Source organism: Procambarus clarkii, chromosome 63, assembly GCF_040958095.1.
Source record: "Procambarus clarkii isolate CNS0578487 chromosome 63, FALCON_Pclarkii_2.0, whole genome shotgun sequence".
Classification (NCBI taxonomy): domain Eukaryota; kingdom Metazoa; phylum Arthropoda; class Malacostraca; order Decapoda; family Cambaridae; genus Procambarus; species Procambarus clarkii.
This window is the reverse complement of record NC_091212.1, coordinates 24,769,913-24,785,145: the sequence shown is the minus strand read 5'-3', so window position 1 is coordinate 24,785,145 and position 15,233 is coordinate 24,769,913. Positions and strand designations below refer to the sequence as shown.

General features: G+C 40.9%; 1 protein-coding gene across 4 annotated transcripts in view; it reads left to right on the top strand.

Annotated features, from left to right (window-relative positions):
- LOC123769464 (N-acetylgalactosaminyltransferase 6) overlaps nucleotides 1-15,233 on the top strand; it is a 182,835-nt gene that overhangs the window by 77,795 nt on the left and 89,807 nt on the right. For all 4 annotated transcript variants that reach the window (XM_069308803.1, XM_069308804.1, XM_069308805.1 and 1 more), the window contains exons 4-6: nucleotides 798-936; nucleotides 5,494-5,660; nucleotides 7,196-7,384. In XM_069308803.1, the coding sequence (XP_069164904.1) occupies nucleotides 798-936; nucleotides 5,494-5,660; nucleotides 7,196-7,384 (495 nt within the window). The remainder of the gene's footprint in view (nucleotides 1-797; nucleotides 937-5,493; nucleotides 5,661-7,195; nucleotides 7,385-15,233) is intronic.

Genomic DNA, 15,233 nt, shown 5'->3' with positions numbered 1-15,233 from the left:
AAAGGATGGTGAAACATAAAAATAGTTCAAATTTTTTTCTTCTCTCTCATAACAAAACATTCAAGCAAAAGATGGATTCATCCGACATGAGGGTGCATAAATCACGCCAGCAAATACGGTAAGACGAATGCATAAAGGAAAAGAGGGGACAAACCCCCCGCCCTTCCCTGCAGCAACAACCCCTGCTCAAAGGACACAAGGGGCTCAAGCAGGGTCAAAAGGGAAAAAAGAGTTCCTGGTACCCTTCTGAGCCCAAAAGCTCAGAAAGGAACCAGGAACCCCTGACAAGGGTTCCGGGGCTGAGCCCTCATCCACGCCCCACCACCCATGATGAAAAGGTGAAATCCAGGGAAAAGGCTTCCAAGAAGGGAGTCTGCTGGGTCGACCCAGAAGCCCCGGCGGGAAAATGGGCTCAGCCACCTCCACGCCCGAATCGGAAGGGGCAGCCCCTGAAGAGACCCAAGTCTCATCCTGAGCTAACCCCATGACTCTGAAACCCCTCGGATGTTCGGGAGCCGGAAGCAGGGAGGGGAAATGAACTAGGGTGGTGGGCTGCCGGCTCCGGTGAGCTGGCTCCCCCTTGCCCCTTTGGGGGCGGGGGTTAATATTAACGAGTGGGAGTGCTAGTTGCAAGAAGGGTTGTTTGTTTGATTTCTTTCTAGGGGAGTTATTTTTCTCTTTTAAGACGTAGATTGTACAGGCTAACCAGACAGTGGTCTGTTTTGATTTGCCTACCTTTCTGTAGAGTATATAACTCTGTTGCTAGTGTTAAAAACTCTGCAACTTTTCACAAACAGGTGAAAATGGAGTTGCTGCTTCTCTTTCCCCGGGGTTGGATAAGGAGAAAGAAGATCTCTACAAGGTGAATGGCTTTAATGCTCGCCTCTCTGATGACATCGCTCTAAATCGTTCTCTCAAAGACATTCGCCATCCAAAGTAAGTGTATTATTGTATTTACTTTGCTTATATCTAGAGTACATCATATTTGCATATTGTACAGTACTTTTTATAATACTATACTAAAGCTATCCAGCTTTTGCTATTTTAGTACTGCTACGTACTCTCATGCCTTCAAAAACATATTTACTCTCAGTACATTATAGTTATCATGCGTGACCTATCAGAAGGTCTCCAGTATTCTCAATTATGCCTTTTTCAAGTACAGTACTGTATGTGAGAGTTAGTCCTTATCGTTACTTGCCTGGAGTAATCGGGGCAGACCACCTTAGGGATCCTATCTCTCATTATGATGAATTACCAGATGCCTACCCTAAGTAATGTGTGCAGACTATGGTATCTCAGAAAGGGCAGTCCTCATTAACATATCTCTATGACATCTTGTTGTAAAGTACAGTACTGTACTCCTTTATACCTGTACTAGTTTTACATTTTCTTTACAAGATTTTGTTAACTTTCAGGTCATTTCAGGTATTGTGCTAAAAATATGGTGATTGCAAATGGAATCAAATGTTAATAATTCAGTTGGAACATTAATGCATATAATTACAGAATAAAGTACATTGTCTCTATTCTTCATGAATTTATGTATTTGATTCTTTCTCCTGATTACTGTTGCATCAACTTTTTGTATGCATCAAAAACACTTGCTGACTTGTCAGCTACACAAGCAAAATCCAGTAGTGTCACACTGTCCACTATATGATTCAGATGGTAGATCCCCTCACATCTTTATTCTCATCTTCGTTTATCTATACAGTACAGTACTTTGTCAAAAGTGAAGACAAAAATCTTGCTACCTTTGGCAAAGGTGGCAAGGATTTGCTGGACTGCCTTCATTTATATAAATACTTGTGCAGTTCTGTATATTGAATGCCAATCATGATGTAGCTTTTTATTAATGAATTTGAATTCTCCTGCCTGCAACTGGAATTGCCTTGTTTTCATCATCATGTCAGCCCAGTTAGCATACATACTTTTTTATTTGAATGGATTAATTATGTCGGACTTTGATCCTAACCCTAAGAAATTTTACATTAATGTAAAATTTCATAGAATCTATGTTACCTGGTTACTAGATATTTTAATTAAACATACCAAAATTATATATTGTCACATGATTATATAAAGTATTGGTTAATTGTATTTTCCTGAATTTACCTTAGGGCCACCATCTTTAATGGCCTCGACAGAGACAAGAAGCCAGTAGCCTGTCATAGGTCCACCATATTGTTCCTGAGGATTTTTTCTAGCTAAATTTTAACTAAAGTACTGTACTGTACTGTAATGTCTTGGCATTTATGCTTCAGTGAGAAGGCAGTTCCATGGGTTTATAACTCTTCAAGCAAAGAGGAATCTCCTGTTTTTTGTCTTACTTTGTGGCTTGTTGAGCTTGAATCCATTGCCCCTTGTATGCATTACATTCACTCTTTTAAAGAAGTGGTCCAGATAGGTTAAAGACATTAGAGTTTGCATGGTTCTGTAACAGTATGATACTTAATCCTTAGGTGCAAGACACAAGAGACTATAATCGCATTGTATTCCTACCTTTGTATTTAGACCCCCTGTTCAACTGGGCCCTTTGAAACAAGACTTCAGTGTACTATGCATACATGGATATGTATACATACAGTTATTCACAGATACATGCAGTACTAACATACATATGAAAGAGACAACAGAACATAAGCTAACAACAGAAGGGGGTATGATTGATCAAATTCATGTGGGGAAAGGCTAACCCCCTCGTATGACCACCATAATTTAAGATGGACTTCAATTATAGAAACCAACATAAAGGTCATAAATGGTGAATTTCAAGATTACCAGCAAGATGACTACTTATTAAGGGATGAGAAAATAACTGCAAGCCATCTCCTGGCAGGAGCTGATAGGCAAAAATGGAATTGAAGCATCATGGCAAAATTTCAAGAGGGTCATCACGGAATTCATTAAAAAATATGTGCCAAAAAGAAGAAAACAAGAAAGGGAACTAGATGGATGAAACGTCATAAAACGAGCATTGGTAACCAAGAGGAACCTCTGGAGAACGTATAAATTTACGATGGACATCATTAATTATGAGTCATACAAAAGGGCACTAAACTCGGTCATTCAGAAAATCAGATCAGCCAAAAGAAGCTACGAAAGAAAACTTGCCCAAAACATGAAGAAAGATCCAAAATCGTTCTATGCCTATATAAGAGGTAAAACCAAAACAAAGGACTCAATTGGACCCTTAATAGATGAGACTAACCAAGCTATGATAATAGATATTGGATGATAAAAGGGCAGCAAACACTCTAAATAATTATTTTACATCATTTAAACACTCGAACACTCAAAAGATTGGATGACATCCCATCACCCACACGAATGTTTGAAGGAGGGGAGGAGAATGAATTTAGGGATATATCCATAACATGTGAAATAATTAGAACATTAACAAACTAAAAGACTCAAAAGCCACAGGTGTGGATGGGATCTAATTCAAAGTTTCAAAGGAACTTGCAGAAGAACTATGTCTGCTGCTGAAACTACTTTTCACAAGATCTCTGAACCAAGGGGTAGTCCCCCTAGATTGGAAATATTCAAATGTCATCCCTATTTTAAAAAAGACAGAAAGAGCTCAGCAGACAGCTAGCAGCCAATCAGCTTGACATCACCCATCTGAAAGCTCATGAAGAGAATTCTCAGGGAGGGAATCATTCACCATCTTTCACTGAACAATCTTCTACAATTGACACAACATGGATTTATAATAATATTAATAATAATAATAATAATATTTATTTACAAAAAGGTACAATGGGTATGTGAGATTACATAAGATTGGTATTTTTACATTCTTGTAAAGCCACTAACATGCATAGCGTTTTGGCCAGTGTTCCGGGCCCTGATTTGTTAAAAACAGATCTTGCCTTACAAACTTGCTCATATTTTTGGTAGTGGTAACCAGCTATTCAGACAAAGGCCTTCCGGTGGATGTAGTATACATGGATTTTGCTGAAAGCTTTTGATAAAGTACAACATGAAAGACTCGCAAGGAAATTACAGGTCCATGGAATAAATGGTAAAAATATTAGAATGGATAAAACATTGTTTGAAGGAAAGAAAACAAAGGGTCATGCTAATTGGAAACAAATCTGAATGGAGAAATGTGTTAAGCGCGGGGGCTACAAGGGTCCATTTTGGGACCTACCCTTTTTGTCATATACAGTACATCAATGACATAGATGAGAATATTACAAACCACATCATCAAATTTGCAAATGACACAAAGATTTATGGTAAAGTGGAAAATGATAATGATATTGAAGCCTTACAAAGAGATGTACATGAACTCCACAAATGGTCAGAAGACTGAAAAATGCTTTTTAATATCGACAAATGCAAAACCATGCATGTGGGGCGTAACAACCCACGCCACGACTACCAAATGAATAGCATTATATTACAGCAGATTGATGAAGAAAAGGACCTTGGAGTCAAAACCCACCACTCATTAAAAGTTGCACAACAGGTTGGTGCAGCAGTCAGAAAAGCTAACCAAACCCTTGGGATAATCAAGCATACTTTTTACTATAAGGAAAAGAAGGTTATGGTTCAACTGTATAAATCTCTTTTGCTGTATAAATAAATTTGGATTAATGTATCCATGCATGGAGACCTCATTTTCAGAAGAACATAGCTGCTCTGGAGAAAGTGCAACACCGGGCAACTAAAGTCATTCCAGAGCTAAGTCGTCTCTCGTATCAGGAACGCTTGAAAGCCACAGGGCTAACAACACTGTAAATCAGGCAGGACAGGGCTGATTTCATTGACACTTAAAATACTGAACAAGTTGGTGGATGTGGATCTGGATATTTCCTTCAGAAGGTCAGATGTAATGCAAACAAGGAGCAATGGTTTCAAGCTCAACAAGCCAATACGTAGGCCTGAAAATAGATGCTTTTTCACCCACAGGGTTATTAACCCATGGAACCGCCTGCCCGCCAAAGCCATAACTGCCAAAACTGTGTCGAGTTTTAAAATATACAGTACCTGGAAAATATCATCAAGGCAAATGGGGGGGGGGGACCTTTGACAAGCTGCCAGCTTCCTGTCTTCATTGAGGCCACTAGGGTTAGTGGCCCTCAGGTAAATCAGGTAAATATACAGAACAGTGCAGTACTGTATATATAACTGAAATATTTAAGTACAGTAATGTAAGACACCTGTTAAAATCAGTATCACCACCAGTCCATTTCTTTCACTGAGTGGAGAGGTTCTTGAAGTTAATGAAGAGAAGATAGAAAAGATGAGTTCCAAGCCCAGTCACTTCATATTTTATTGCAAGGGATGATGTATGGCTGTTTCACTGACTCTTTGGGCAGTGAGGCTGCCACATCCCTATTCTATGTAAGTCATTAATGTGATAATATAATGTGATAAGCAAGCAAGCAAGCATCTCAAGATATAAAAATATGAAAAATAGTTTTTATATAAACAATCTTGAATGTTTGTTTCTTTATTAATTTTGGTACATTTCCATAGGTGCAAAAAGAAACTGTACTTGGCAGAGCTTCCCACGGCAGCAGTGGTAGTGCCTTTCCACAATGAACACTGGTCCACTCTTCTTCGCACTGCATTCTCAGCCTACAACCGCTCTCCAAAGCACCTTCTAAAGGAAATCATTCTGGTTGATGATGCTAGCACAAAAGGTATACTGTACTTTTGCATGTGGAATTTAAAATGTTATTCATTGTATAAAAGCAAGGTACTGTATCTTAATTAATGCAGATCTGTATGTGATACACTGAAATCTAGTAATATATGTGAGAGGTGTTTTGCCAGTTGTTAATTATAATACTGTAATGATTCATGATGATAATGGTAAAGAGAGTATGGGTCCTGTAGCACCGTGGTCTATGTCCTCGGCTTATTAGGGTTCAATCCCAGGCAGGACAGAAATGGTTGGGCTTTTCCTTTCACCTGATGCCACAATTCACTTAGCAGTAAATAGGTACCCAGGAGTTACAGTTTATTGTTGGTTGCATCCTGGGGAAGGTAAGTATAAATGGACTACGGGGACTTTGATACTTTAAGCACAGGCTTCTTGTTCCCGACAACAGGAACACATATTTGAGTGAATTAAGAGTAGGAGGAGAGAGTGCAGCAAGAAGTAAATGGGTAGACATGATTGTAAGAGGAAATGGAAAATGAATGTGAATAGTGCATGATAAGTAGTGGGAATATGTTTAGATGGGATCACTTAATAGGAAGCGAGTATTTGGCATCTTCAGTTGCATCTTATGAAAAGTGCTTTACACCTACAGAAGTCACATTTAGTGGAGGAGGCATTGTTGTTGTTGATTTGCTTCTGTGTGACAGTGGTGAGGCTGCTGTATAGTGTGAAGGATTAATTAAATGGTAAAGTGTCATACTGAGCAGCTTTACCCTTGATTTCCTATGCAGTAATAATAATAAATTAATGATAGTTTTATTTTTAGAATATACCCAAGAACATGCCACATTGGTTAATTAGAAGGTACTGAAATTGTATATTATATAAAACCACTAATATGCAATGTCCATAGTATTGCTTTTCTGTTTCCTGAATGTTAAAGCTTCCTCACTCCATGAAAGTGGGTAATGATATGGCAGAGGTCAGAGAGGTAATGGAAACAGTTTCAACTGTTTAAAGGAGAGCTAGGTTCATTATAATAGTAACCTGTAACACAGTGATTAGTGTAGTGGGCTCACAACCAATTTGTCCTGGGCTTGATTCCCAGACAGGGCAAGGTATTTTGGCATATGTCTGTTCACTTACAGTAGTAAAAAGATATAGCATTTTTTGGAATGGTTAGTCATTGGCTAGAGGTCCTTGACAAGCCTAGCAGGCCTAATCCCCGCCAACGGGAAATTAAAATATTGGTTTGTGCATAGATAAGTACCCTAAATGGCAGTGTAATTTTTTTTTATGAAATAAATTTTTTAGTGCACCATTGTCAGATAAGAAACCTCTTAGGCTCATTAAGGTCCCAGTAGGCAAGCAACTGACCTTTCCCAGGATGCAACCAATAACAGTTGCCTAACTCTCTGGTACCTATTTGCCGCTAGGTAAAGAGAGGCATTACGTGTAACGAAACGTACCCAAACGAATCATTCCCAGAAACTTTTGGTTGTAAACTGACTGCACTGACCACTGTACTACTGGACCCCCAGTGATAATGAATTGCTAAATGATTTTCTACAGATTTCCTTGGGAAGAAACTGGACAAATATTTAGCTGAACACTTACCCATTGCTCGTGTGGTTCGCCTTCCTTCTCGTTGGGGTTTAATTCGTGCCAGATTGGAAGGAGCAAAACATGCAACAGCAGATGTACTCATTTTCCTTGATTCTCACACAGAGTGTACAACTAACTGGCTACCTCCATTATTAGGTATGTTATCTAACATCTATTTCTTGAATATTTTAATTAGTGATTCTGTAAGTTTATTTCTTAACATTTCTTTATGCCTTATTTCATAAGGCATAATGAAGTACTTGAATTTATTTATTATTATTTATACAAGTACTGAAAACTTACTCATTATTGCAATGTTGCAGTATTAAATATATTTTCTGAGGGGAGCCCCATCGGCTTCCCGAAGCTATCAAACTGACATGTGCCATATTAGTTTGGTGCCATCAGTCCCTGGAATTCTATGTCTACCGGGGGCCACGAGCCAGAACCTGGCCTCCCCTCAGAGAGGCGCAAGGAGCAATGGCCATATGAACACACTACATCTAGAGTTTGTCATGTCTGCCATTGACCGAGGAAGGCACCCAGGTAGATAGAGGAACTGTGGTGTTTGTGTGTTACTGAGGAAGTCTTGGTTGTAGGGTTGATGTAAAGTCATGACTTGGTTACTGACTTTAATACTTAATATGATTACATGACTAGTAGCTACCAAGCTTGGCGGGCGTCCTGTACGCTCTTGTTTACCTTCCTTCTCTCTGGCGTCTCAGCCGCCGCACATAGAAAACGGATGGTACCATTTTCTGTGAACATGACATCCCTCCTTTTCTTTAAAAAGAATGAATACAGGATGTCTACCATGCGTGTAGCACAAAGCAAAGTTATTGACACAAAGTAAGTTATTAACATATCAAGAGATACTGCATACATTTAACATTAATTAAGCACACAAAGAATTTAAACAACTTAATCTTTTCCACAAAGGATTTCAATGTTAAAAATACATATGCAATGTTAAACAAACATGAAAGAAACTGTACTACAAAGTTACAAAATATTGAATGAGATATCTGCATTATTCAAACAATATTAAATTTAGTTTAGCATAATAAGTAAATACTTTTCATTACATAGGAACACAATTAATCATCAAATCGTGTAGGGCGTTTAACATGACGTTTAGGACGTGAGTCCCCAAATACAATAACATCCCTTGATGAATTGTTTGTCGGGTTATAACTATTTTTTTCTTTTTCTTTTGCACGACTTTGCACTTCATCATTTTCTACACTAGTTGGAATCACTTTGAAATAAGCCATATTACGTGTTATACTATGATCTCTATTACTAGCTGTTACCATAGTTCCTTTTACACTAATCACTTTATATGGTTTTGTATCATACGGCATATCTAACTTTCCCTCTTTTTTCTTTTTAACGAGAACAGTGTCACCAACCTTTATGAACTGTTCCTTTGCACGTTGATCATGAGCAATTTTCATTTTGCTCTTGGCTAGTGCATCCTTCTGAGCGAGACGTTTATCCGTTACCTCGGCTGGCATGACGGGTAGTGCGATTCTCATAGGACGTCCAAATAAAAGTTCACCAGGTGACTTGCCCAGTGTTCCATGTGGTGTTGCACGGTAGTTCCTGAGAAAAGCATACATAGCTTGTTTCCAGGATCGTCCTTCGGCATGAGCACAGCGTACCGCTTTCATGAGAGGTTGCATGAATCTCTCAACTTCTCCATTTGCTTGGGGATGTAGTGGCATCACACGGCGGTGTTTGAATCCAATATGCTCAGAAAAGTTGACGAAGTCTTGTCCATTGAATGGCGGTCCATTGTCTGTCTTGACAACTTCAGGAATGCCAAAGTTTGAAAAGATCTTGTCGAGTTTCGGGATGACGGCCTTTGCAGATGTGGAATTGATGATTTCTACTTCTGGATAACGTGAGTGATCATCAATGACTACCATCAAGTACTCTCCAGTTGGTAGTGGTCCGCAGAAGTCCATCGATACTTCCGTCCATGGTGCAGCAGGTAGTGGTGAAGGTTGTAGAGGTGTTGGTCTTGAAGTATCCACTGCAGCTTGGCAAGGGACACAGGCATCATGCATATCCTTTGCTTGACGATCAATGCCAGGAAACCACACCTTTTCTCGTAGCAGCTGTTTGGTCCTAACAAGACCTTGGTGTCCTTGATGTGCAAGCTTCAGAGCACGTTGCTGGAGAACAGCTGGAATAACGATACGAGTACCTCGCAGCACAGTGTCGCGTTGTTGCGTAACACTTAATTCTGTCTGGATGCGTTCAAGTGCTTTGAATGCATCTTGGTCAACTCCTGAGGGTGGGATGCGTGGAAACTTTTTCTTAGTCAATGCATCCACTGTTGCTTGCAGAGTTGGGTCCTCCAGGGTTGCAGTACGGATTTCATCAAGAGTAAGAGCCTTAGGGACTGCATCACAGGTTACAGAGTGTACATATTCCTCGGCAACTTGCTGATGCTTGGTGATGGTGAAACTGTTGGCAGGATGTCGACTGATGTAATCAGCGGGATTGCCTGCACCCGGCTTGTATTTCACCGTAAAGTTGTATGGTTGCAGACGAAGAGCCCATCTCTCAATGCGAGCTGGTGGTTTGGACTTTGGATTATTGAAGATGGTCTCCAACGGTTTGTGGTCAGTGACTATCGTGGTGAAGGGTGCACCAAGCAGATACACATTGAAGTGTTCACAGCCCCATACAAGAGCAAGAGCTTCCTTCTCTGTCTGACTGTATCGTTGCTCAACATCTGTGAGAGAACGGCTGGCGTAGGCAATTACTACACTGGAATCTGGTTGACCAGGTTTGTGTTGGGCTAAAACAGCACCTAATCCAACAGGACTAGCATCCACCGTTAACTCAGTGTCCATTGATGGATCAAAGTATGCAGCAGTCGCATTCTCTACTAGTGCATCTTTCACAGCATCAAATGCATTTTGCTCGATATCGCTCCAGTACCATGATGCATTTTTCTTCAGGAGCTCACGTAGAGGCTTTGTAATGGTAGCAAAATCTGGAATGAAGCGAGAACAGTAGTTTGCCATTCCCAGAAAACTATGTACTTCAGTGGACGTTGAAGGAGGTGCAGCATTCTTGATATCTGCAACTTTCTTAGGATCTGGAGACAGACCTTTGTCACTAAGTACATGTCGAAAGAATTCAATTTTATGTTGATTGAACTCACACTTTGCTCGGCTTAGCGTCAAATTCTTTTCTCGTAAGCGTTGCAATGTTGCACGAAGAGCTTTGTCGTGTTCAGCTTGGGTACGGCCATAAACAATGATGTCATCAGACATGTTGTCAGCATTAGGTATATCTTGCAATACCTGGCTGATGGTGTGCTGGAATACCTCGGCAGCACTGTTAATACCAAAACTCAGGCGCTTGTACCTATACAGACCTCGATGTGTCGTAAACGTTGTGATGAAGCGACTCTCCTCATCAAGTTCAAGCTGATGATAGCCCTTGTTTAAATCTAACTTGCTGAATATAGTTGCACCATTCAAGCGGTAGATCATATCATCTACAGTCGGTGTAGGATGGCGTTCACGCATTATTGCCTTGTTGGGAACACGCATGTCCACACAAATGCGTATCTCATCTGGATTCTTCGGCTTTGGTGGAGTGACAATTGGGCTTACCCATGGTGTTGGGCCTGTTACTGGTTCAATGATATGTAGTTCTATCAGCCTATCCAGTTCGGCATCGACTTTCTTGCGAGTATGGAATGGTTGTCGGCGATGTGGTTGGGCAACTGGAATTACATCTGGGTTGATATGCAGATGTACTTTGCTATCAGTATAACAACCTATGGATTTAAATCGATCAGAAAATTCAGCAACAATACCATCAACATTGTTTGCAGATTCCACTGCTACAGCATTAGAAAGCTGAAGTAGCCCCAATTTGGTTGAAGTCTTGTAACTGAGTAAAGACTCCTTTGCATTCCTAACAACATGGAATGTAGTAATGAGCATTGCATTCTTTGACTTAATCTCTGCAGTTAAAGTTCCAATCACTGGCAAGGCTAACTTCGAAGCATAGGCAGTGGCTTTACCATTGTATTTTTCTAGCTTTGGGAACTGTTTTCTAAATTTTTCATAGTGGCACTCAGCCATGGTGTCAATGTTTGATCCAGTGTCAATGAGAACTTTGAGACAAATACCAGCAATATATACTATAGTCTCTGGGTTGTTTGGAAGATCATTCCATTCTGTGATTGCTTGTACTCCATAAGTATAATCACATTCACTGTCATCTGAGACTGGTTGTAATGAAATGTTGTCTTGTACATTATTAACATTCTGGATATGAGGTGCAATATTGTGTTTACCACCTCGACCCCTATGACCTGATCCTCGTACAGTGCTTTTATTCACTGACTGTGGTTTCTTTAGTGCAGAACGACACATAGCACCAAAATGACCTAGTTTTCCACACTCATAGCACTTCTTACCTTGAGCAGGACAAACATTATCTTGGTGTGGGTAGTCTCCTCCACAATTGTAACATTTATTGTTGACACCCTCTGATGTGGGTCGTTGTGACTGCTTGAGCCTTGTTCCTTGACCCCAGTTGTGACGTGGTTCTCGGCTAAATTTACTGTTAGGTTTGCCATGATATCTTCTTTGATCACGGTGTCCTCCCTGAACCTTACGTACCTCATCACTGTTAGTAACAGTGGCAGAACCGTTATTAGCACTGCACTCCATGACACGAGCATCACGTGCAGCATCTTCCATTCGACGAGCAATATCCAGTATCTTGGTAAGAGAACTTTCATCACCAACAAGTTCTAGAGCTCTTCGACGGAGACGTGTAGATGTGCATGTTTCAATTATTTGCTGTTTGATTTCTTTGTCAACATCAGCAAACTCACAATGGGCTGCTAAACCCTGCAGACGTGTGTGGTATTGATCCACAGTTTCATTAGAGAGTTGTTTTGCTCTCCTGAAATGCATAATTTCCATTGCAGTATTTTGCCTTGGTTTGAAATGCTCTGTTAGTTTGGCTTTGGCAGTGTCATAATCTTTGGCACCACCAGTGTCTTTCAGTGTGTCAAAGATGTCACAAACTCTATCACCTGCATAATGAAGTAGAAAGGCACGCTTTCTTTCAGCACTTTTGATGTCAGAAACTATCAGCAAATTTTCAAACTTTTTAAGCCATTTGACCCACCTCTGTGACAGGTTTGTCTGGTCACAGTCAGGATCAAATGCAGGAAACTGAGGTATATTTGCCATTTTTACTGAATAAATGTAACTTATCACTTAAATGTTCCTCAGAATATTAAACACTTACTGCACTGTATATGTTAGTCAAGAATTCACTGTAATTACTTTAATTTTGCAAAGCACACAAGCATTTTAATGCAAAAGTTCACAACTGTGCACAATATAGCAGCAACTGACTTCTTACCTAGCCCTTGTGTACATGTGTTGTTCCTACTCACAGCAGCACAGCAGTTGGCACAGCAGTTGGTACAGCTGCAGTTGGTACAGCAGCAGTTGGTACAGCAGTTGGTGCAGCAGTTGGTGCAGCAGTTGGTACAGCAGTCGGTACAGCAGTCAGTTCAGTGTGATGAATTTTGTAGCACGAAGCATCGTTTCGTAACCAAAACATCAGGTTTTGTACACATCAAAGCGTCGTTTCGTACACAACGTCGGCAGATTCTTCAGTACAGTTTCTTCAGCACAGCTTGGGTAGCACACAGCTTGGGTAGCACACAGCATTGGTTAGCACACAGCATCGTTTAGCACACAGCATTGGTTAGCACACAGCATCGGTTAGCATACAGCATCGGGTATGGCGCTCACAGCTTCTCTTCCTCCTCCAGGCAGCATGCTTCTCCCTTGTGTTTGAAACTGAACAAATACCTGCGTTCACAGTTCATCCTCGTCGCCAATGTGGTGTTTGTGTGTTACTGAGGAAGTCTTGGTTGTAGGGTTGATGTAAAGTCATGACTTGGTTACTGACTTTAATACTTAATATGATTACATGACTAGTAGCTACCAAGCTTGGCGGGCGTCCTGTACGCTCTTGTTTACCTTCCTTCTCTCTGGCGTCTCAGCCGCCGCACATAGAAAACGGATGGTACCATTTTCTGTGAACATGACAGGAACCAATACAAACGTGTAACTGGTTAAAATTGCAACCTATGTACAAACCGAGTCAAAGAACTCGCCTCAAGAGAAAATAAGGAGAGGGAGCCCACTCAGACGAGCCGGCCGCACCACCCCCAGGTCGTTGATGTGCCAATATTCTGAAGCCCTCTATGGCCTCATTTTATTGTCTGGCTTTGGCATTTGTGGCTTTTCCAGCAGTGTTGAGTGGTGGTGGCCAGGTGTTCTTTAACACTTTGCCTGGGTAGGAACACATATTGCGTCTCTAAATAAATCTACAGATCTTGGGTGGGGCCGCAAGTTGCTTCCAAAATTTAAATATTTGTTAAAATTCCATTTTTCCAATCAATATTGGGACCTGTTTTAAAATGTGTGCAAACGTTTTTCTATTTTCTATGATGCCCCATGTTGCATCCCAGGACCGCCTCCCACATGGTAGGCCCATTGTTATCGTGACCACGCTCATGGCTGCTGTGGCCTCGTCTCGCGTCCAAACGTGTGCCCGTTCTGGCTATTTTTCCTCAGCTATATTTGTTACTGCCTTTATAAACACTACATTTACTCCAAGATGAATAGTGATCAAGAACAGAATCATTCCATGACATAAGCAGGGAAAGAAACACGTCTGAGGAAAAAGCTAAGTAGTGTTCGCCAAAAGTACAGCAAATTGAAATTCACACCAACAAAATTAACCCTTTAACTGCGCGGCCTATAAATATGACCCCCCCCCCCCCCCCAGTGCGCAGGAAATAAATTCTCTTGAAAAAATTCTTTTGTTTTTTTAAAGTGTCAAAAACCCTTCCCTCAGTATGGGTATGTCAAAAAAATTTCGAACTTGTACTGTACTTACTTTGGCTGCTATGGGGTCCGTAAGTTGGCGTGTGACGTCATCATTCCCTGTTCGCCCGTGACGTACGCTCCCGGGGCCAGTAGGGCGCCTGGGGCGGGTGCGCGCCAGTTGCCGCGAATATATTTTTGTTCATTTTTTGCGCGCAGTTCCAAATACATTTTATTTGTTTTTACATGCTAATCCTGTGTAGAATGAACACGTACACTATATTATGGCAATAAAACATCTGTACTGTCTGAGGACACTGTTATGTGCATGACACTTGTGTACACATATGCTGCACATATTTACCATGTATCACACTAATTTATGCATATATACAATCTATTTACAGACTATACACTGTCACACACTATATACATTCACGATCAACACGCTCAGAACACCGCGAGTGTGAGCTGTCACACCCAGCCAGCCCTCCCCCACTCCTCCAACATTGTATTCGCCAACATTGCTCCTCCCATCATACAGTTATTCACACCAATGTTTCATGTTCATTTATGTATATTTACAACATATGTACACACTATATACATTCACGATCAACACACTTAGAACATCGCGAGTGTGAGCAGCCACACCCAGCCAGCCAGCCAGCCCTCCCTCACTCCAACATCTTACTCGCCAACATTCCTCCTCCCACCATACTGTTATTGTTTTTATTCCACTATTTACACATGTCATATATACCTATCTACATGTTTTATTTACCAGAACTATGCAAGTAAGCCGGTATAGTGTCCAAACAGTACAATGGCCACCATATACTGCATGGGAACTCACACAGCAGACAGCAGACGATGCTACGATTACGACGTCACCTCCCTCACCAAAATAGCTCCTCTCAACATACTCCTGATGCTGTTATTACACTATACACACACACTGTATATACCCATGTACATGTGTGTTCCCCATAGCGAACCACGAAGCTAGTGTGGTGAGCAAAACAAGAGTGGCTGCCACACAGTGAGGGTACCTCAATTCTCTCCCTCCCTCCCTTACCAAAATTCCTCCTTCCACAATACTACGCTCA